General features: G+C 33.3%; 1 protein-coding gene across 1 annotated transcript in view; it reads left to right on the top strand.

Moving 5' to 3' along the window:
- Positions 1–2045: 2045 nt before the first annotated feature.
- Positions 2046–25546, top strand: part of LOC136028800 (papilin-like) — a 387506-nt gene continuing 364005 nt past the window's right edge. The window contains exon 1 of the mRNA XM_065706703.1: positions 2046–2157. Coding sequence (XP_065562775.1) covers positions 2132–2157 — 26 coding nt within the window. The 5' untranslated portion in view covers positions 2046–2131. The remainder of the gene's footprint in view (positions 2158–25546) is intronic.

Consider the following 25546-nt stretch of genomic DNA (forward strand, 5'->3'; position numbering starts at 1 on the left):
GGAAAACAACTCACTTTGTAATTATTTTTCTTTCTTTTTTTTCTTATTTTCTTTCTTTTATTTTTATTTCTTATTTTCTTTCTTTTAAATCAATTCATTGCAAACAACTAAACGAAACTTAAAACTTAAGCAATGTGTTTAGTCTTCCTTTTTAGCAAAAATGGTACTCTAGCCTCTTAAGGGGGTTTGAGGGGTGGTAACCCCATGATTCTTTGCGGTAGTTTATCTTTGTTTTAATTTTGGCTAAATTTTAATTTTCACTTGATTTCATTTTAAGTTTGTTTTCTACGCTCTGTATAAAATTTGACAGCTTATATAAGCTATATCTGCTGGAAGTTGTTCTAGAAACTCATTTTATTTTTATTTAATAAAAATATTAACATATTTAGTTTATTTAATTATTTATTAAATATTTTATTAATTTATTTTTATTTTTATTAATTATATTTATAAAATATAATTAATATTATAATATAATTACCTTTTTTAAGTGATCAAAAAAACTGGAGGGCACCTAGGCCCCTTCCCACGCTCATTTTTACCCAAAGCTACCAGATCAAAATTCTGAGATAGCCATTTTTACTACTGTTTTTTACTAAATTTTTTTACTGTTTTAAAAAGTAGAGTTAAGAGAAAGATTCAGACTTTAGCGTAAAGAGCGGGGCGTTGAGGAGGAAAAGTCCCTTTCATATACAGAGTAATTTCTGTTCGTTTTAACTTTTAATGTCGCTCCTTACTTTCATTTAAAAAAAACTTGTTTTTTTGTTTAATATCAATAAAAAACGAACATAAATTAAATTGAAAAAAATTTCAACAAGACAACTTGTTCAAAAAAAAGTAAAGAGCTCTATTAAGCCGAGAATGAGCAAAAATAAAGTCGACTAATCTTTCAAGCGTAAAATTACCACATATCACTATCAATAAATAAATGAAGCTCAAAACGAACAGAAATTACGATAAATAGCTTAGTCAAACTCAAAACGAGCAAAATTAACGTGAGTAGGGCTGATAGCCTTTGTGCCTTCTCAAGACCAGAACACAATTTACCCTTTACTGAAAACAAAATACTTTTGAATTGTTTTCACCTTTCTTACTTTCATGAATGAAAAGTTATCAAAACCTTAAGGATGAAATGTCAGTATATGTCAATTAAATTGACAATCCACGGTCATTTGTTTTTTTTTTTGTTTTTTTTTCAGCAAAGCGCAAATTGTGTTCTGGTCTTGAGAAGTCACAGGGGCTATCAGCCCTACTCATGTTAATTTTTGCTTGTTTTGAGTTTGACTCGGCTATTTATCGTAATTTCTGTTCGTTTTGGGTTTCATTTATTTATCAATAGTGATTTGTGGTAGTTTTACGCTTGGAAGATTATTTGACTTTATTTTTGCTCATTCTTGGCTTAATGAAGCTCTCTACTTTTCTTTGAAAAACTTGTCTTGTTGAAATTTTTGAAATTAATATGGAATAAGAATCCCGAGATTTAAAATAGGAGGGGAACGATCAAGGTCGTATTCAGAGGAGGGGGTTTGAACCTCAGCCCAAGATTTTCATTCGACTCGTACAAACTTAATAAAATACATATAAATAATATTTTGATGAGTTTTTCAAGGTTTGTTTCGTAGCCTCCCCCCCCCCTCACCTGATAAAAATACCCCCGTAACAAAAATCATAGTTACAGCCTTAGGCATGGGCTTTAGGACCAGCTTGTGTTGATTAATTTGTCGTGTCTGTGTTTGATAAATTAGGCATAAGAGACCTACACTCCGCAGTTACCGTCTATGATTTCTTCAATTTTGGTTGAATTATTTTTATATGTTAACTTTTTATAAATCGAAGTTATTATGGAAACTGTGTTATTCGCAACAAACCAAAAATATGAACGCGTCAATAATAGCTATCATTATGCATAATGTGCCAAGTACAACATATTTACAAGTCAAAGTCAAAACGTTAACTAAATCTCTGAATGAAATTTTAACCTGTTCCTCAGGTAAGGGCCTGGGCGGGCTAAAGGGTGTCTGGTCCTCTCAACAGCTGCTGAAGAACGGAACACTGCTCCTCATCGTTGCATACAATCTGTCTCTCAGTCATGCACTTACCACTGTTGTAGCACGGGGAATTCGGATAGGTGATGATAACGACAGTCAGAATGAGAAGGTAGGAATTTTAAGAGATTTTGTAAGTTGAGATTATCTTGTGGAAGAGGAGACAGATACAAAAAATGCTGTGTCGATTTAGATTTGTTTAGGAGAGGGAGATAACTGTCAAAATTAATAGACATGTGAGTTAGAGATTATCTTGTCGAATGCAAGACATATTCAAAAAATGATATGTGCGATTTTGATTTGAGAAGGGGAGGGGGGATAGCTGTAAAAATGTAGTAGATGTGTAAGTCCGAAATTATCTTGTCGAAGAGGTATTCAAAAGGTGTTATGTGTGATTATAATTTGGAGACGGGTGGGGGATAGCTGTAAAAATGTAGTAGATGTGTAAGTCCGAAATTATCTTGTCGAAGAGGTATTCAAAAGGTGTTATGTGTGATTATAATTTGGAGACGGGTGGGGGATAGCTGTAAAAAAAAAATGTAAAAGTTCAATCATGTAGGCAAAGTTCAAGACCCTCTAGAGGGGGAAGGATAGGATGTAGGTGCTTCAAAATACCTTCCTGGGACACACTTTAGCCTGTAGACCGATCCCTGAAAGCTTCATTTTCTAACCTAACCCCTTTCCAAGATAGTTAAAAGTAGATAAAGTAAAGTTTTACCATATTTGATACTTATAGATGGTATTTTGTTTGGGCTGGGTTAGGTATTTAATATAATGCGTTCAATGGGCCCCCTGCCCCACCATAATTATTTGTTGTAGTTATCATAATTTTGCTACTAAAGTATTGTGTTTCCATCATATTTCGCTATATTTCATTAGGATTAATCAAACTTCATTTCTCGAGCGTCTACGATATAATAAGGAAGTACCTTGCTTTGTCTAACAGGATACAAATCGGCAGTGAGAATTGAAAAGGGGTTATGTGCAATACCAGGGGTGGGGATGGGGAAAATTGTCAAAAATGCTTTTATGCATTGCTTGAGCATAAAGTAAGCAGGGGATTTGTATGCAATTGTTCTCGTTTTGAGGAGGGGAATTCGAAAATTTGAATTTTTCAATATTTTCCTTGATATAGTTACAATTTTGATTCTTTTTTTATGTGAATGTTGTTGTTTTTAATTGAACCTGGTACTTTTGGCTGGTCGTGCTCGAAAGGTTGAACCAAACTATTTAACAGTGTGGCTGAAATATAAATCGTCGCTTTCGGATAGTTAAGAAAATATATATTTTTTTGTAAAATGAATTTTGTAAAATTTTTTGTAGTATGAGCGATAAAAAGCGGCCTGTGAAAATATTCATATATTTCCAAAACTGGCACATTTTTGGAAAAACTGGCAAATTTTGTGAAATGTTTAATTTCCCCATGGTCTCTTGGGATTTCTGGCAAAAGTAGGACATTTATTAAGAATCTAGATACATGTGTGAAGCCTTTTTTTGGAATTTATAGCATGCAATTATCTAGTCAAGTCACTGCCCAATTATTAACCCATTTTCTGTCTAACTTTTTACCCTCTTTGAAGTAATTAGCGATTATACTGTTATTCTTTTTGTAAAGAGAGTTTGCTTTCAACGGCAAAATAGAATTATCCTTGATATTTGGGCGTTTATCCCCCCTTTTCAAGATAAAGTACAGCTTTTAATGGATCAATTTTGGAAACTATCATTTTTAATTAAAATCGACGTTTTCGCAATAGAAGAGCTACCCCCACAGCACCCATATTGCACTGTTAACCATAAAATTTCCCTCTCAGTGGGATATAATAGATTAATCACTGGTTCTAAATCGCTATGAACATAACCTGAGCCTAAAACGTTCTTCTGAGGCTTCAGTCTTCTTCCCTCCATCCGCTACAGTACTACAGATTACAGTTAATCTGTATTCTCCGATATACGTGCTTTTTGCATTTGTTTAGTGACTAAATAAAAAAAAGTGCTACTTTATACCTGCTGTTTCAAAGGTTTTGGCCTCCCCCACCCGAAAAAAAATTCTTGCGTACGTGCCTGTTCCAAAACTATTTAGCTCTAAAAAAAACCATTAATTTCTAAATATGGTGCTTATGCAGGGATGTTGATTTGAGGGGGGGAACTTCGAAATTATACTAGATTTTGCAATTTTTTTATTCCCGTTGAAAGAAAAACAAAATCGTCTTTCCCTCCCAATTTTTTTGAAAAATACCTTTCTTGATATCCTTTAGAAAAAGAATTAATGAAAAACGCTTATTCCCCTAAATTGCGTGCATTTTCTTCCCTGGCCTTCGCGACTAAATAAGGTAGGAGAAAACAATTTGACCCAGTCGACATAACTTCCTTTATTTGAGGGGATTGACTATAACCCTAGATTTCCAAGAAACGTCACTTGATGCCTATTGAAATACTTCAGCTGTGCTTCGCTAAATGTACAAAATTCCTTCTTAAGGGCCTTAAATCGGGGCGTCTACGTAGGAGTATATATATATATATATATATATATATATATATATATATATATATATATATATATATATATATATATATATATATATATATATATATATATATATATATATATATATATATATATATATATATATATATATATATATATATATATATATATATATATATATATATATATTTGCATAATTACTTGAAAATCGTAAAAAAAGATTGCCCCCATCCCTAAAATTATAAAAAATAATTTCTGTATCTTTCTTAAAAAAAAAAAAATCGAGAAAAAAAAACCCTAGCCCTGCTTCCTACCTTTTCGTTAATTGGCGCCCCTGGAACTTCCAGTAAGTTCAAAAGGATAATTATGATCGATTTCAGAATGACAAATCACTTTGAAACTTTGAAAACCACATCATAAAGATATATTATCATAGATGGGTCTAAAACTAGTTTGTCAAATTGTGAGTCAATAGGAATACCTTCCTTACACAAAAGAGGGTAGTTTTTGTCTGGTCTATCTTGGTCGTAACATGCACAATGGGAGCAAATTAATCCAAGGGTATCAAACCTTAAGTCCCTCATGCTAGTTAATTACATTTAAGACAGAAAGACGGTCCTTTGAAGTACGGAGGACAGTGTAAATGAAATCTGATTGTTTGAGTTGCTTAAGTGGAAGCTTACACAACAGAGGCAGTTTTAAGGGAGGGAAGAGGGGCCATTCACCTCGGACCGGAAATTTTAGAAGCGAAAAATTTCAAGTAAATAGGCCTAATCCAACGGTCATTATCATTTTATAATTTTAAAGTTTTTTTTTATTAAATAAATTAGAGGGCGCAGTTAATAAATGAAAATAATTAATAAATATTAATTAATTAATAAATTGAGATGAGTTAAAAATTAACTAAAATAATTAAGTTCAAATGATAAATAACAATTAAAAATGTAAAGAATAAATTGAAAAATAAATTAGGTATTTGTGTATTATTTAGAACACACTCAATAAGTGAAGTTAGGTTCTTTCGTGAAACAAACTACGACGCAGGTACATTTTAAAGAAATATTTGGTACTTGTTCATTATTCAGTTGATTCAATTCAGTTCAAAACACACTCAAGAATTTTGCTGAGAAAATCCGGTTTCATAGCCACAAACACAAAACTCAATTTAGTTTGCTACGTGTAGTGATAGAAGATAGTGTCTGAACATGGATTTTGAAATGAAGATTTGGGATTTGCCAAAGACTGAAAAAGAGGCAATTATATTTTTCCAGGATAAGGGGTTGGTGCCCACAACAAAACAGTGCGTCAAGGGACACAACATGACTTAACACTCTAACGAGAAGGAACATTGTAAGGTTCGATACCTGCATCGTAGTTTGTTTCACGAAAGAACCTAACTTCACTTTTTGACAGTGTTCTGAATAATGCACAAATACCATAAATTATTATTTAATTAATAAATTGAAAATCATTTTTATAAGTTTGGTTTGAAAGTTTTATGAGAGACAGGGGGGGTGGGGGGTTAATCAAGATATTGCTCCGGATACAAGAAAAGCCAGAACCGCTAATGTTACATAGCCATATCTATCTTAATGAATGAGAAAAAAATCGGTGATTTCATTTTAGTAAAAAGACTTCCACATACAATTTTGGTCGTAGTGGGCGAACTTAACAAACAGAAACGGTGGTGAAAAATCGGCAAGACAAATGACACCCAATAGCTTAAGAGGATTCCCTTAAACATGTAAATGTAGTTGCCTGTAGGCGTTAACTTGTTTAACTGATTAGGTCTGTTTACTTATTTTCTCGGTCCGACTTGGTAATACTGACAAAATGTGGTACTACCGTAAAAACTTCACAATTTTAAAACAGCCAATAGAAAAAAGGAAATAGTGGTTTCTAGTATTAATGACCTGAGACAAGTTCTGGGGAAGAATTTTTTAATTTTTTTTAAATGTTTTATTGATGTCCTGAAAAATACTACAGTAGCCTACTTGAAAAATAATAACAATGGCAAAAAAATTAAAACTCGCAGTTTTGCAAACTAATATTTACTGAATTACAGCAACAAAATTCAGAAACAAAGCAATATTTGAACGTAATAATATTGAATAAATCGTTATTACTTTTCCATCCAAATTGTTAAGATAATTTTCTTTTCGTTTATTTGTTAAAAGAAGATATATGAAAATGCAACCCCATCTATGAAGTTATTCCGAGAAATACTATTGAGCGACCCGGCTCAATAGTAAACGAAACTCTAAAAAACTGAATTTTGATACCGATAGATATATAAAAAGAATTGGATTTTTATGCTGATTTTAAATATATAAGTTTCATCAAATTTAGTCTCACTCATCAAAATTACGAGCCTGAGAAAATTTGCCTTGTTTTGGAAAATAGGTGGAAACACCCCCTAAAAATCATACGATATTAACGAAAATCACGCCATGGTATTCAGTGTATTAGAGAAGGGGAGAGGGCTTCGTGGGAGGATCTTCCCTTGGAGGAATTTGTCATGGGAGAAGAGAAATTCCAGGATTTTGTAGCATTATTTTTAAAAAAACAATGAAAAATTAAATATGAAAAAGTTTTTTCAACTGAAAGTAAGGACCAGCATTAAAACTTAAAACGAACAGAGACTATTACGCATATGGGGGGTCCATCTCTTCCAAAATAGCTCGCTCTTTACGCTAAAGTATTTTTTGTAATTTCAACTATTTATTCTACAGCCTTTGTGGTTCAGAGGTCAATCTTAAAGAATTGGGACAAAATTAAAGTTTTAGTGTAAAGAGTGAGGTATTAACGAGGGGGAAAACCCCCTCATTTACATAGTAAAAATATACCAGTATAGAAGTTCGTCACGTATTCATTAATAAAAACGTTCGTTAAAAATTAAAAATTCTAGTTGCCAAAATTGGAGGGCAACTAGACCTCCTCTCCCACCTTTTTTTCTCAAAATCTTCTGATCAAAACTAAGAGAAAGCCATTTAGCAAAAAAAAAATAATACACAAATTTCGTTTTAATTATTCATTTGCGGAGAGCCAAAATAAAAACATGCATTGATTCAAAAACGTTCAGAAATTAAATAAAAAAACAAGTTTTTTTAACTGAAAGTAAGGAGCGACATTAAGACTTAAAACGAACAGAAATTACTCCGTGTATGAAAGGGGCTGTTCCTCCCTCAACGTCCCGCTCTTTATGCTAAAGTTATTTACTGTTTAATAAAGTAGAATTGAGGGAAAGAGTAAAGCTTTAGCGTAAAGAGCGGGACGTTGAGGGAGGAACAGCCCCTTTCATACACGGAGTAATTTCTGTTCGTTTTAAGTTTTAATATTGCTCCTTACTTTCAGTTAAAAAACTTGATTTTTTTATTTAATTCTAAAAAAAGTCGAATGTTGGTGGTAGTATAGTCGCAATGCACAGCATTTGGGCTGAGTCGTTAATGCAGCTTCATTTACAATGCCCATTCGACCTTGAAATTATATCTTATGCCTCAGTTCAATGTATTATATTGTCGGAATATCAAGAATAATAATACAATAAATCATTTGGTCTACAAGATATATGTAGATAAGGTCTTGGGGTATGTTGGCCCGTATATCAGACAAGTCTGATCTTGGTTGATCTCTGAACAATATTGAATATTCTATTGAAATGCTTTTTTAATTCTAAGAATATTTTAAACAACAAAGAGAGATAAAACTCCACAAAAAAAACGTCAAACGAGACTGCGGCCAGTAGAGAGGAAAGACTAAAACAACGCGGATATTTCGCCTGTATCCAAACTAGGCGTCCTCAGCACAAGATAAAAAGAAAAAAACACTAAGCTAAAAACAAATAAAACCACCACCAATAATAATAAATACGATTGTTGCTACTGATCCACGTAGGGAAAAGAAGCTATTCGAGTTACTTCAATGAGAACATCAAAGTAACTGAGGAAAAATTATGAAAATTGAAACTTAGTTAACTTTAGTTAACTAAATTATACTTTCACTAGAAAGGATAGACAACACATCATACAAAAGAAAACCATGTTTTATTTCTTTTCAGATTGTTTTTTTATTTCCTCTTTTATCCACTTTTATCCAATTCACTTTTAAGCAATCACTTTTATCCACTTTTTCATGAGGGAAGTTATCTTTATCTGTACGTCACTTTTCTTTGATATCATTTCAAAATTACCTTTATTGCCACTATATATCTAGCAGGGGTTGATTTAAAGATCGTCAGTAACGGCTTATAATTACCCCTATTAAACAAAGCTCCTCTTGAGTTCACCAATTCATAGCACCTAAAAAGAAAATGTCTCAATCCATCCTAAAATACCGCAAAGTGGGCAAATTTGCAATATTGGTGTCAATTGAGAGGCAGGAGGAGGGATACTCTGCACCCTTTTTTTTATTGCCCCTCCCCATAGATTTTAAAAAAACACTTTTTTTGTGTTTTCATTGAAAATGCCAATTTTGACACCACTGGTTCACAATCTATTTGGAAAACCGACATCCTGTCAATTTGTTACTAGTGGTAGACAGTTGGCTCGCACATACATCCAAATTTTAATATGCTTTTTCCGTAATTCTGACTGGATAATCTCAACCTTTGAAAGAATCCACGTATCAATTTTCGAGACATAAATACCCGAAATTGTAAACTGTCGTGAGGCTGGGTGGATTTGATGTGGACCTTTTAATTATTAAATATAAAAAACAAGTTTTTCTTAACTGAAAGTAAGGAGCGACATTAAAACTGAAAATGAACCGAAATTACTTCGTATATGAAAGGGGCTGCTCCCTCCTCAACGCCCCGCTCTTCACGCCAAAGTTTGACACTTTATCTCAATTCTACCTTTTAAAACAGTAAAAAACTTTAGCATAAAGAGCGGGGCGTTGAAGAGGGAGCAGCCCCTTTCATATACGAAGTAATTTCGGTTTGTTTTCAGTTGTAATGTCGCTTCTTCCTTTCAGTTAAAAAAACTTGTTTTTTTTTATTTAATTTCTGAACGTTTTTGAATTAATGCATGTTTTGACTTTGGCTCTTCGCAGATGAATAATTAAAACGAAAGTTGCATATTTATTTTTTTGGATAAATTGCTTTCTCATAGTTTTGATCGAATGATTTTGAAAAAAAGGAGTGGGGGAGGAGGCCTAGTTGCTCCCTCGATTTTTGGTTACTTAAAAAGGCAACTAGAACGTAACTTACGAACTAGCTTACGCAACGAACTTTTGTATTCGTATGTTTTCATTACGTATATGAGGGGGTTTATCCCCTCGTCAGTACCTCGCTTTTTACACAAAAGCTTAAATTTTGTCCCAATTCCTTAAGAATGACCGCTGAATCACAAAGGCCGTAGAATAAATAGTTGAAATTACTAAGAATAATTTAGCGTAAAGAGCGAGGTATTAGGAAAAGGTGAACCCCTCATATGCGTAATAATTTCTGTTCGTTTTAAGTTTTAATGCTACTCCTTACTTTTTGTTGAAAAAAATTTTTCATTTTTATTTTTTCATTTTTTTTTTAATAATGCTAGAAAATCCTACGGTCCCTTCATGGAAATTTTCTTCCCCCATGATGAATTCCTTCATAGAAAAGTTCCCCCAAGATATCTCCCTCTTCTCAATAAATCCCCCCCCAACCGAAAAATACCTCTGAAAACGTCTGTACACTTCCCAATAACCGTTACTATATATAAGCACTGATCAAAGTTTGTAACTTGTAACGCCTCCCACGGGGACTGTAGGGGAGTAAGTCGTCACCAAAGACATATTTATAAGGTTTTTAGACTATGCTAAATAAAATGGCTATCTCAGAATTTTGATCTGGTAACTTTGGAAAAATAATTGGTGTGGGAGGGGGCCAAGATGCCCTTCAACTTTTTTTGTCCAGTTAAATGGACACTAGAACTTTTTATTTCCGTTAGAATGAGCCCTCTCGCAACATTCTAGCACCACTGGGTCGATACGATCACACCTGGGGGGGGGAAACAGAAACAAAAAAAAACAAATAAACACGTATCCGTGATCTGCCTTCTGGCAAAAAAAATTCAAAATCCCATATTTTTGTAGATAGGAGCTGGAAACTTCTACAATAGGGTTTTCTGATACGCTGAATTCGATGGTGTGATTTTCGTTAAGACTATAACTTTTAGGGGGTATTTTCCCCTATTTTCTAAAATAAGGCAAATTTTTTTCAGGCTCGTAACTTTTGATGGGTAAAACTAAACTTGATGAAACTTATATATTTAAAATCAGCATTAAAATTCAATTCTTTTGATGTAGCTATTGGTATCGAAATTCCGTTTTTTTTTATAGAGTTTTGGTTACTATTGAGCTGGGTCGCTCCTTATTACAGTCCGTTACCACGAACTGTTTGATTACACTGTCCTCTTATTCTTCCTCAAAACTACACAAATTCGTCAGCATGTGCACAAGTAGCCTAAGTTTTATAACAGTACACATGGCTATATTTTCGAGGAGGGGTGACTTTTTTCGACGGGGGTTCTTTAGTAAAGAGAGAATATTCACCATAAGATGCGTAAACCTTTTCTTGCTCATGTTATCTTATGTTAATATTATTTTTATACTAATAAAATGTAGAATTATATTAATAAAATATTAATTGTATTTATATTGTATAAATGATGTATTGCTTTATTATATTATTTATATTATATAAATAAGATTATAGGCCTATTAGTATCAAATCAAATAACTCTCAGTCAAAACCATGTTTTTCGTGTAAATTGTAGAAGCAAGTTTCATATAAGTACACATAAATGTTTTTTGACGAGGGACGGGGTTAAAAAAACTGGACATTTGTACGAAATATATAATAAAATACGTTCAGTATCGTAAAATCTTAAGAATTTGGCTAGAGGCCAAGGGCGGGAAAGAGGCCCTTTGCATACGCTATTGTTTTTCACCATGGATACAGCGCCTCAAACACGAAATGAATTCTCTTGATGGACAGGTTTGTCGGATAACTATTACGATTAGAAAAAAAGATGCTTATTCATTTTATAATGAAAATGCTTCCTTTACTTAAGAGACCCAGTTCTTCATATTATTTTCGCTCAGGCCAATTAAATCCATCAAACTTGTGATAATGCATATACATAAATTGGACCAATTCTTGCTTTTTCATGACACAATTCCAGCATTCGTTCAGTCACATAAAACGGCGAAATAAATGCTAAAAAATTGGCAAATATTAATGTCTGAGACATCTTGCAAATTAAATAGTCGTGGTTGGAAGCAAACCACATTTTTTGTTCCGTTTCTGAGGATTTGCTATAACCTCCCGGCATTATATTAGTATTGAATGTCTCCAGTCCCGCGTCAGGGGTTACGCACTGCGTTGATTCTTGTACACTGCAGCTCGGAGCAGAATTAGCATAAAACTAAGTAAAAAATCAGAGTCCTGGGGGGTAGAGTTAGGGGTATAAAAGGATGGCCTAGAGGGACACAAGCAAGTGTGTATCCAGGATTTTTTTGACGAGGAATTAAAAACGAAATTAAACGAAAAATTTCTTTACAAAAGAAATTAAAAACGTAGGCCTATCAATAATTTTTAACATGGATTTATGTAATGTTTAAACAAGCCAGACTAAAATTTGGGAGGCAGGGGGTTAAACAAGGTACCCCTTGGACATGGCCTTGGACATAAGTAGTTTATACCCACTATGATAGTATGCAACGCTTTTGTTCTGCCAGACGTTAACTAAAAAATGAGGTTTTTATTGCAGAAAAATACTGCCATTAATGTTTTCATGAATATACTTTATGTTCGTGAAATTAGCTATAGGCGTCAAAGAGGGAAAGCCTTTTCAGTTATTTTCCTCAAGGGGTTGTAAAAATTGAAGAAAACAACGGTGCAGACCGATCCAGATAGAAACAAGCAGGGAAAAAGCATCTGCCATGGTTTAAGGACGTAAAATTGGCTAGGAATGACGAAATTAAACAATGTAATGAAAGGTGGATGAAACCATAATGAAAGGGATGAAACGAAATTAAGCAATATAGTGAAAGGGATGAAAAGTGAAAGGTGGATTTTCCGTCGACATTTTGACCACTTTTACTTTACCTATATTTTCAGTAGGACTAGGCAGATTCTGGGATTAATTCGCAATCAGACAGGGTATTTCCAATCAAGTACACATTGACCGGGCCCTGACAGGCATATCCCAGCTATAGTACATTCATCAATAAAAATCGTCTCCCCCAACCTCTTGTGCCTCGAGTGGAAAGCAATTTTTCTAACGAATTTTTACAAAATCTGTTTGAAAAATGTTTCCAACCTAACTTGTACATTTTAGGATTCGCCTTAAAAAAAAAAAAAAAAAAAAAAAAAAAAAAAAAAAAAAAAAAAAAAAAATTACAAATAAGCTGTCTTAAATTACTTTTTGTTTTCTGAGAACTTTTTGTCGTCATACGATAAAAGCGATAATAAATAATAGAATAAGCAAACTCAAACAGAAGCTAAACTCCAATAGACAAAATAAATAACCGTCGAAATGAGCAGACATGATTGAATCACCAGAATTAAAAATAAATAAGGAGACTGGATAGCAAACTGAATGATGTTTGTTTTGAAGATTGGGTGAAACCACGACTATGTTTTAAAGAATAAATATTGATTTCAAAACAGGAGAGCAGCAATGGCTATATGAACCGCACTTGGTAGGAAACTGTAAGTAAAGAGTATATGATAGATATACCAGTAGCAAAATTACGCAAAAAAAAACTAGCACTAAACCCTAGGGTGGAACTCAAGCGAGTAAAAGCTGGCAGTTAGTGTCGAAAAACACACCAACACCATCTTGTGTTTGGTGACTTAATCTGGTGACTTTTAATTGGGGACAAAAGGGTCCACAACCGGAGTGTCAAGGGACATGGGCTATATAATAATTTTTTGCCAAATTTCTGGGGGGCAACTACCCCCTCCTTTCCCAAAACGACAGCACTGGTGGGGAACTGTACAGAAAGCTGAACTCTTCCTCAGCAGGCTCCAAACTAAAAGTCGACTTTCCTGCATGATTTTTAACTTGAAATAATTTTCATATTTTAACTTGAAATAATTCCTGAATACAAACAAAATTAATTGTTATTAATAGAGAAATGTCAGCTTTATCCTGGAATATCGCAAATAAGTTGTACCTATTGCATTTTTATTTGTTTGTACATTATTGTGATGTTTTATTTTTTAATGGAGTCACCACACGCACCACCGTCTCTGGTGCTAGTAAATATATATATGGTGCTATATAAAACATAAATAAATTTATGTTGCCAATCTTCCCGTTTTAAATCGCCAATGACCAAACTTTTATAAATTTCCCATACTCGGACTGCCACTTCAATCCCTCTAAGAGGGATCAATCCTGTTCTCTCTTGTGCACTTTATAAATATAATATATATATATATCTATATATATATATATATATATATATATATATATATATATATATATATATATATATATATATATATATATATATATAAAGAAACCAAAATTTTACAACAATTTCAAAAAAATATAATATATTTAGTTTCAAGTTCCAGATATAAGAACTTAAGAAAATTTGTATAGTTTAAAAAAAGGAAGAACCTTTAGAAACAGTGCAATCTTGATTACACCATGAAGTTCAAAATACTTTTACGGAGGTTTCAGCCAACTGCTTCCAAAAATAGGGAAATTGGTATTTTTCTTGATGGAGTCAAAAATCTGTGCTAAGATTTCCCCTTTTCCTACCCCCTTCCAAAAAAAGGGTTCCCGAAAACAATGATATAGGAAATTGGGAATTGGATGATAAGAACGAAAGTTGTCAATTCTAGTGAATATTTAAGTTTCAAAGACAGTAAAATGGAATCTGATTATTTGAATTGGTTAAGTGGAAACCTACCATATTAAGAAAATTACCACTTAATTACCACTAAAAAAATTACATTAAGGATATTACCACGGGAATTAAATTTTTAATAAGAAAGACCTCTGAATTTAGTTGAGCTGTTTTTGGTAGTATTGAAAGTCAAATTTAAAAAAAAATAGAGATGTGGGTGAAAGACGTAGCTAAGAACTCATGGCTGGAACGAGCTTCAGAAAGTGTAGCTCTGGAGGTGTTGTTATCCTTGGGTATCAGCATGTTAATAATATTTGCATTTTTACGGACGAAAAGCGTTGTCACGTCTAAAGAATTGATTTCGCGTATTTATTTCCATGGTTTAACTTGGCAACACTGACAAATCTTCGTATTTTAGGACTGAAATTAAGAAAAAAAAAATAAAAACATAGAAATCATAAGATAAACCAAGCGTACTTCAAATTTACATGTTGTTTATTTTTGTTCGAATTTCTAGCGGTTTCTCGCTATGTAGACTAGTTTATTCTACCGGAAGGGGAGGTTGTTGGCATACTCGTCCGACGATTAGCATTCATCCAGCAAAACTCGAGATAAAATTCCATTCATAACAGCTATTTGCACATCTTTGAAAGTTAATTATCATTTTTTCATGCTTTAGCATGAGCCAGTACGAAGGCATAAAAATTATAGCTGTCTAGTGCAACAGCCTATAGAATAAGAATTTATTTGAGTATTGCGTCCGTAGTCCAATTGAAAATAGGCTACTGAGAATAGTTTTTTTATTTTACTATTTGAGATTAACCCCTCTTGGCTGATCCCTTTTCTCAAATATCCAGATATTATATTCTTTTCCTTTTCTACTAAATACAGCTATACATTCTTTTTTTGCTATTCTGAACTGAATATTAAAATTATTCAAGAGGCGGCTTGAGAGTGTTGAACTTATTTCTGAATTCGAAATCAATTCTGAAATATTTTAAGTGGATTTAGATGAAAATTAATAAATTCTAAGACAATCGGGTGAACGGAAAATATATCTTTTATCTAGTTTTCTACTTACGAGTAGACAATTTTAATAGTCTATGGAAGTTTTTAAAGTAGTCTTTGAGACAAAATTCAGAATTTTAGTTAATTTGTTTTTTTTTTTGTCGCTCTGATTTTGAGCTATTGGTTAAGTTTTGACGTTTAACGAAATTTCTAGAAAATGGAAATAAAAGCAAACCTAGAAAATGAAAAAAAGAGAATAGAGCAAAAAAAGAAAAGGCTCTCATAGGGGTAAATTTCACTTTGCGAACCGAATCCACTCCCTCAGTGAAAAAAATGTCTTTTTGTGATAAAAATTATCATAGTCCTAGCGTGCACTTGAGTGAAATTTAGTTAACTAACTTTGTGTGTGCAATTATGGAATGGTGCAATGATGCAAACCGAAAGTTGCGTGGGATGGTGCGGGGAAAAAGGTGCGTAGAATGGTACAAACCAAAGAAATATAAATATTCAGCCAAAATATTTTGCCAAAAAAGTATTTTTGAATCTAAGACATACTTTTTTGCAGGAAAGAGTATGATCAGAGTCGATGTACTCGGGTATGCCAACTTTGGGTATATTCAGTGGGTATACAGAGCATACAGTAACATAAGCTTTCTCTTTTGTTTCCATTTGGATTTTAATATTTTAGCTGCAACAATCACGCACCTATAACCTTCTGTGCAGAGGTTAAAGGTGTATCCCTGGCTACACTACAACATTTAACTACAACAATCACGCATCTATAACCATCCGTGCAGAAGGCAAGGGGGAAATCTCCTGATCCCAATATATATACTGGCTTCACTAGGAAATATTGAAACGTTAGAGCCAATTGCACCTAAATGCATCTCTTTTCTTCTAAGAAATACTTTGACCTTCCCTCCTCTCCTACGGTTTATCTTTTTCTGTTTTTTTTTTTTGCCCCAAAATAACCCTTATCCAACGTTTTGTTTTAAGATAATGTCGGAGATAGTTGAGTTTATATTCAAAAGCCCTTAGAATTAATTGAAGATTTTGTCTTCATAAATGGCCAACGAATGAGGTTGCATGACCATTTCAAAGTAAAAGTTCAAAGCTTTTCGCTAAGGGCTATATTTTGAGGGTGGAAGTCAAAGTCGAATAGACAGACAAACAGAAAAATTATATGAAATGTAAATAAACTTTGGGGAAAACTCTTGAGATATGTGGAAAAGAAAACGTATCTGCTGGGCCTTCACCCCTGAATGCGTGTCGGTTACTTTGTTAGGCCACTGTCTGGTTTCATCTTCATAAAACGGAAACAAACTGAGAAACAAAGTTTTGATGATCAGCTTTTGGTAATTTACTTATTAAAGTTGCAAGTCATGAAGAAAGAACAATATATTTTTATGGTTTAGTGATTTTCTTTTATAGATATTTCAATAGTTTGCAATTAAGTGATGCGATTGTCGAGACCAGCCTTTTTAATCGATTAAATAAAAAAATCTAGTTTTTTCAACTGAAAGTAAGGAGCAACATAAAACCCAAAATGAAAAGAAATTAGTACTAATATGAGGGGGTTCTTCCCCTCGTCAATACCTCGCTCTTTTCGCTAAAATTCCAATTGTTTTCCAATTCCTTAAGAATGACCCCTGAATGACAAAGTCCAATTAATGGTTTAGTGATTTTTTTTAAAGGTATTTCAATAGTTTGCAATTAAGTGGTGCGATTATCGAGACCAGCCTTTTTAATCAATTAAATAAAAAAGTAAAATTTTTTCAACTGAAAGTAAGAAGCAACATTAAAACTCAAAATGAACAGAAATTTTTACGTATATGAGAGGGGTTTCCCCCTCGTCAATACCTCGCCCTTTACGCTAAAGCTCCAATTTTGTTCCAATCCTTTAAGAATGACCCCTGAATCAGAAAGTCCGTTTAATTAGAATAAATAGCTCTTTTGAAAGTACTAAACAAATTTTAGTGTAAAGAGCGAGGTATTGACGAGGAGGAAACCCCTTCCTCAAATGCATAATAATTTCTGTTCATTTTGAACTTTAATGTTGCTCCTTACTTTCAGTCGAAAAAACTTTTTTTTATTTAATTTCTGATTTTTTTACATAATTCTGTGAAATCCGGCACCCCATTCATTGAAAATTCCCATCCCCCATGAGTAATTCTTCCATAGAAAGATCCTCCCCCGTAATCTCTCCCCTGCACCCCCCAGTTCCACCGGAAAAAATCCCCCCTGAAAACGTCTTTATCCTTCCCAATAACCAATACTGTATGTACACAATGGGCAAATTTCAAAACTCTCAGCCCTTCCACCGGGGACTGTAGAGGATTAAGTCATCCTCAAAGACACAATCATTAGATTTTTCGACTATGCTTAACAAAATGGTTATCTAAAATTTTGATCGGGTGACTTTGGAGAAAAATGAGCGTGGGTGGGGGCCTAGTTACTCTCCTGGTTTCCGCCCCTTAAAAACCACACTAGAACTTTTAATTTCCGTTTGAATGAGCCCTCATACGATATTCTAAGACCATTGGGTCGATACGATCACCCTTGGAAAAAAAAAAACAGTAAATAAACACCCATCCGTGATCTTTTTTCTGCCAAAAAACAAAAAATTCCACATTTTTGCAGATATGAGCTTGAAACCTACACATTAGGGTTCTCTGATATGCTGAATCTGATGATATGATTTTCATTAAGATTCTATGACCACAAACTATTTGATATAAAGTAAAACGTAGCAAAAAGAAAACATACATAAAAGATAAATTGTTGATATGATGTTTATTAATAGCAGTTTGTAAATAAATTAGTCAGTCACTCAGTCTTCGTAGGATTTTTGGTATGTACTGGAAAGCATTCGGCTTTCACCGAACAATTCACCTAAACAATTTTGTAAGGTTTTCTGTAATTCACTGGATCAGACCTAGCCTCAAATAAAAAAACAAAAAAAAAAAACAAAAAACGTCAAGTTTGTAATAATCTACTTCTTCATGACTTGTAGACCTTCACAAGCTGGTTCGCAGGATTTGAGATGGATTTCTAAACAAGTTGAATTTTCTTTCTTTTTTTAAATTTATTTTTAGGACCAATTTCGAAAGTAGGGTTGTTGAAGCTATCTCTAAAGGGCTACCAAATCTAGAAATGTTAAATCTTTTTTAGATTAGTTTTTGGGACCATGGGTATATATGTAGACTCTAAAAAGAAGAATAACAATGACCTTGGTTTTATACAAGGTCAAAATGCCCGGAAAGAGAGGTAGCAAAAAGCAAGGTAGCCAAGTGGACTTTTTAGAAAAATTGTTTTTTTTTGTCATTTAAATAAAACAAGATAATAAATAAAATAATGGAGATAATAAAATAATAAAAGAAAGAGGAAAAAATTATTATGGAACTGGTTTTTCATCTTACTGTAACACGTATAAGCTGTTACACTCATTTATTTAGCTTGGGGTCTAACAAGGATCCTATAGGCCAGTGATTACCAAAGGGGGCGTTACTTCCCCTTGATTGGCACTGGAGTGATTCAAGGGGATTAATGATGGCCACACGAGCATCATAGTGACTACAAGCAGTGCCTTAGAGATGCACTAGAAATAGCGAATCGCGGTAATTCAAGACTATTGCTAACAAAAATAGAGCCAAGGACGACTTAATTATTAGAAGCACACCAACACGTTTGTTTTTCTTTTCTTTTTGTATTTACTTTTATTCTGAGTTCAGTTGTTTTATAGTTTCAAATATCAAGGTATCCAATTTACATTTTCTCAACTATATTTTAGGAATAAGGTAGAAACATTAATATCAAGGCCTTAGCCAGGATTTCTCTTCAAAGGGGTATTTTTTCGAGGGGGAGGTACAAAATTTTTTTAAATACACATCAAAAATTTGCTTACATCCAACATTGTTACTTTTTTACGAGTTGGACAAAGATTTGGGGGGAAGGGGGTCAAAACTGTACCCTCAAATTTTTATACTAAAAAAAATGTTAATTTTTTTTTTACACTCCGTGTATGCAAAACTTGTGACTGTATGTTGCCGTGTGTGCAAAAAAAAATATGATTAATTTGCGTCAAGGATTGGTCCACCCCGTGACGTTGTATAAATAACTGAGTCCCACTTGCCACGTATGGCACAATCTGTGCTACGCTTAGCACACTTCCACCACGAGTGATATGCTCGACCTGCTGTGAACAATTTCTGGAAATAGGCGGGGACAATATTGCACAATATGCACATTATATTGTTGTCAATAATAGCATTATGGTTTTTATTTCTTTTATTAAGTGATTTTGCTAATAAAGTGTTAATGATTTAATGATTTATTCATGTTATAATTTTCTTCAAACTCTAGTGGCGCCAAGTAGGTGGATGTATGTCACTGCCAAGCGTTGAATAGTCTCAGAATTACACTTAATTTTGGTCTGGCGTAAGTGGAAGAGGAGGCCAGAAATATTGAATTAAATTTGAAGTTTAAAAACAGCTGCGAAGTCTCATTGATTTCTAGGGGTGTCATAAAAAAATATGGACCAATGAATAGTTTAAAATTCCGTGGGAGGCCTTCTTTATCTTTTAAAGAGAGTGCATCAAAATATCGTTTGTGATGAGCTCACAATTTGGCACGTTTAAATAAATAATTCGAATAAATATGTCTTTAATTTAATAATAATTAAATTTAAATAATTTAAATAATAATTTAAATAATAGATAATAAAATAATAATAAATAATAAAAAATTTAAATAATAAATTTAATAATTTTAAAGTTAATGTTAAATATCTCGTTATTTTAAATGCAAAGAGTTGGGCTCGGTTATTTTGAAGCTTTATCTGTTTTTCTGAACTGTTTAAATTTGGGCCCTTCATTTCCAATATGGGTGCTAGCCCTGTAAGACGAAAATTGAATTTGAAGGGGAAACTAAGGGATTCTTAAAACCAATTTCATGGATTTCAAACAGGTCTAATCATTTAGGAGGAAACCAAAGAGACCTGTAGAATGCTTTTGTTAGGGATTCTGATGCCTCAAAGACTCGGCCGAGATGTAAAAAATTTAGGGGAGAGAATTACGTCATTCCTTTTGCAATCAGCTTATTTCACTTGGGGGGGGGGGTCTCAAGTCCCAAGAAAAGAGGAAGGCCAAAAGACTGAACATTTTTGTGGTTGAGAGCCTACTATTTTCGTGTGTTATAGCTGAGGGTGAAATAGAGCATAAAAAAGTTGTGTTTTCTTAGAACGGATTGTACAAAAGTTTTGTTACGAAGAAATTCCTTACTGTTCTTCCCAATCTTACGGCTTTCTCAGAGGTATGATAAATTAAAAAAAATAGATAGTTTTGTACCAATATCTCCAAAAAAACTGGATGAGAAAATATCCTACTCCCTTGTTTGGTGAAAAGATTTTCCTTAGGAGGAACTGTTGCATCACAAGGTGTTTGTTCTTACACTAAAATCTAAGATCGAACCCGTGGTGACGAACAGTAAGTAAGGAGCGACCCAGGTCAATAGTAACCGAAACTCTAAAAAATGGAATTTCAATACCAATATATATATATATATATATATATATATATATATATATATATATATATATATATATATATATATATATATACACATATATATATATATATATATACCAAAATAATCGGCTTATTATACAGATTTTAAATATGTAAGTTTCATTAAGTTTAGTCTTACTAATTAAAGGCTACGAGCCTAAGAACATTTGCTTGATTTTCGAAAAAGGGATAAACAGTCCCTAAAAATATTAGAATCTTAGTGAAATTCACTCCATCAGATTCAGCATATTAGTAAACCCTACTGTAGTGGTTTCAAGCTCCTATCTGGACAAATGTGGAATTTCGTATTTTTTGCCAGAGGAAAGGTCACGGATGCGTGTTTATTTGTTGTTGTTTTTTAAAGGGGAGATCGCATTGACACAGTGGTCCTATAATTATTGTGAGAGGGCTCAATTAAACGAAAACTAAAAGATCTAGTGCCCTTTTTAAGTGACCAAAAAGACTGGAGGTCAGCCTAGCCCTCTCCCCCGCCCCTTTTTTCCCCAAAATCGTCCGATCAAAATTTTGAGATAGCCATTTTGCCCATCATAGTTGAAAGGCCCAATAAGTGTGCAGTTGGATATAATTTGACCCCCTCAACAGCCCCAGAGGAAAGGGCTGTAAGTCATAAAATTTGCCCATTTTTTACACATAGTATTTGTTATTGTGAAGTATGTATACATTTTTTAGGGGGGGGGAGTTGAATTTTTTGCTGTATTTTCAAAGGGGAGATTTTCCAGGGGGAGGTCTGGAATTATACCTTTGAGGGTGACAACCCCCCTCTCAAAACCCTCAGGGCAAAGGTTGTAATTTATGCCTTGGAATATTTAAGGTTTATATAGAATGGGTGATCGTATAAACTTCGGATGGGGCTCATTGAACTGGTAATCAGAAGTTCTAGTGCCCTTTTTAAGATTCAATGTGATCGGAGCGTGAATAAAATTTTATTCCTAGATATGATAATTATTCGGAGCTTAGATAAACTCAATTTTACTATTTATAGAAAACCAACACAAAACAATAGATAGTTATGTTTGAAATCAAACGGCCCCCACAAGTTAAAAGAGCAGTCGTAATCTCTCTCGTCGGTCGTGCCCTGAACATTTGTTTTTATTCATACATCACAGCGAACTAGACTTTATCAAGGACATACTTTTTGGAATCGGGCATCTTCTTTTATTCATTAATAACACAATTAACCGTAGACTGAAAAGACACTCCCGTAAAATCAACGATAATTTACCATGTGAGAATCCCGATAAGCCCCAAAACATAATTTACCTCCCATATATCCCAAAAATAAAACAATGCCTAAGGGTATGAAGTTAAAAATAAAATCCGTTTTACATTCTTTCACTTCTCTTTTTTTCATAAATAAAAAATTATCAAAACTTTAAGGAATAAATATCAGTAGGCTATATGTTAATTAAACTGACAATCCATAGTCATTTGTTTTTTTTTTGTTTTTTTTTTTCAGTTGGGCGCAAGTTGTTTTCTGGTCTTGAGAAGGCGTGGGGGTTATCAGTCCTACTCATGTTGATTTTTGCTTGTCTTGAGTTGACTCGGCTATTTATTGTAATTTCTGTTCGTTTGAGTTTCATTTATTTATTGATAGTGATTTGTGGTAATTTTACGCTTGGAAGATTATTTGACTTTATTTTTGCTCATTCTTGGCTTAATGGAGCTCTTTACTTTTCCTTGAAAAGCTTATTTTGTGGAAAAAGCTTTTTATATTAATCTTATGAAAGATTTAAAGCCGAACCGAAAGATTTGTCAGCCATGACAAAAACAAAGAGATAGAGAGGGATCTCAAGAAAAAGAAAACGAACAGGACTACGGCCAGTAGAAGGAAAAGAGAAACTAAAACGACACGGATATTTCGCTACAGCGCAGATATTCGCGGATATTATACAACGCTTGCTTAAAAAACACTGTTTATTTTTTATTTTATCTCTGAGCGTCTTCAAATCATGCCACGAAATCCCCCCCCTCGTGTACTATATTCTCCTTCAAAATTTCCTTTGAAACTTTCCTCCCCATGGGAAATTCTTCCCATGGAAATCCCCCCTCCCCGAAAAATGTCTGTATATTTCCTCATAACAAATACTATCTGTGACCAATATGTGCAAATTGTGTAACGTAGAGCTCTTTCGCCAGGGAATATGGAGGGTTATGTTATCGCCAAAACCATAGTTATCAGACCTTTCAACTATGTTGAATGAACGGTAGTCTTCGAATTTTTATCGGGTGGCTATGAGGAAAAATGGGAGTGGGAGAAGGGCCAAATACCTTCCAATATTACATAAAAAGGGCACTATAATTCGCTCCATACCATTACCCTTGGAAAAAAATAAACGCGCCTACCAAAACATTCAAATTCCACATTTCTATAGATAGGAGCTTGAAACCTCTACAGGAAATTTTTTAATGCTGAATCTGATCTTGTGATTTTTGTTTTGGTCCCTTGACTTTTTGTGGTTTTTTCAACCCCTTTTTGGAGAATAAGGAAATCATTTTTTCAGGCTCGTAGCTTTTGATGGGTAGCATTAAACTTAATAAACTTCATAAATTTGGAATTAGCGTAAGCGCCAAATTCTTTTGATTTATCTATTGTTATGAAAATCCATTTTTTAGAGTTTAGGCTACTATTGTGCTGAGTCGCTCCTTACTTTCAGTTTGTTACCACGAAATGTTAGATTCGAGTACTACTTCTATGGCTAATGTGAAAATTCTTCTTGTTATTTTCATGAATGCTGAACTATCCTTAGTTATTACATTTCTAGTTAGGTATTTCGACGAATTACCACGGTAGTTAAACAATTTTTTTTTGTAGTTTGGCTTGTGCTGCTGCTGCCAGATATGTAGCACGAATTTATAATGATGGATAATCGAGATTGCAGTGGTAGCTGAACCTAGTAAAGAATACTAACAAGCTTGTTTGCAGGGTTTTTTTCGGGGGGGGGGATAATGAAGAATACTTTTTATTTAATAGTTTGAATAAAAACTGTCCATAATCTGAGAAAATTTAGGATTTGTGCACGTCCCCCCTATTGGATACGTCCCTGAATACCACTACCAAAACGATTTTGATCAACCAAAAGTTCCTATATTCAAAAAGCGAAAATATGGCATTTTTTCTGCGAAAATTTGTGATGGGTGCGTGTTTATTTTTTCCTTTATTTATTTGTTATTTTGCGACTATATTTTTTAGAAATTGGAAAAACAATACAGAAGCTGTTGAACTGTTTGGCTATTCGATATACCCATACAGTTTCGAGTATTGAATGCTGGTTTTATTATGGGGCCAGTCCTGCAACTCAATTTTCTATATATAGAACCTCGCAATATCCTGTCCTAAAAAACTGGTATCTTTGTTATGTTGGACTTAATAAAGTCACTGTCTAAATGTTTGGTAACGCCAGTTTTTGTGCCGCGGCTTTTAGTACTAATTTTGTATGAGCTGAATTGAAATTAGTTTTAGCCTAGGAGCTCAATTTGTATGATACATGAAATTAATAAAATTGTTAGTTTTAAACTATTACTTAACCGTAATTGTGGAGGATGATGCTATATTTCAAAAATTATTGTTAATGCAAAAAAACTGATTTCATATTTGGGTTCAGTTTCTCAAAAATATATAAGCAGAACATATTGCAAATAGATAAAAATTCAAGAACTAGTTATTAGATTTTACATCATTGATATATAGTGATTTAATACTAAACTTCATTGATGATGATAGAGCTGTTTTCAAAAAGTATAGCTTAAACAGAGACAAATGAGTCAATATTGCATTGAGTGTCCCAGAATTAACATGAATCAGCTTAAAAACCCTTGGAATTTTCCAAAATCCCTGGAGAGGGACGTCTTTCTCGTTCATTCATGTTTCTTTGAATAAATAGCTGAGCTGGTCGTTGGAAACATCAGATTCTTTGAAATCATATTTTTAGAAATCGGAAAGTTACACTTTAGTTTGTTGTCATTCATTTCTGGTGTTTAGTCTAGACAATACTATCTAATTTAACGCCAAAATAGCTATTGATTTTAATTCGGACAATCTAAACTCTTAGAATAATATTCTTTTCCTACTAAATATGGTTTATAACACGAACTTCAATAAATTCTTTTTTCAAAATGTCGATAACTAAATAGGCTAAATAATCTCTATTGAAAAAATTATTTCATGGTTGCAGAGATACCTGCAACCTAGTAAAGAACGAACTACGACCCATAGTAACCAAAAAAAAAAAAATTATAAGAAAAATTATCCTGTGAAAAAAAATGCCAGTTAGAGCTTATTTAGGAATGGTTACTACTATTTTGATTAATTTGAACATTAAAACGTTTGAAAATAAATTAGTGGAAATTTTGAAAAATATCCCGAGACCCTCAAAAATGGTGTTGGATCAAAATGATAAGAGCATCATTGAAATTTCTTTGCTGAAAACCCTATGGAGGGAGCTTGCAGCCATCAATCCTGAACAACAAGGAAAATCATTTTTTATTGGGTAGCACGGATGTATCCTTTTTTTTACAAAAAGCCTATATCTAGAAAAAAAAACTAAATATGCGACTAATAAAAGAATCTTACTATAAAAGCT

The sequence above is a fragment of the Artemia franciscana genome, chromosome 7 (genome assembly GCF_032884065.1).
Source record: "Artemia franciscana chromosome 7, ASM3288406v1, whole genome shotgun sequence".
In the NCBI taxonomy this organism is placed as follows: domain Eukaryota; kingdom Metazoa; phylum Arthropoda; class Branchiopoda; order Anostraca; family Artemiidae; genus Artemia; species Artemia franciscana.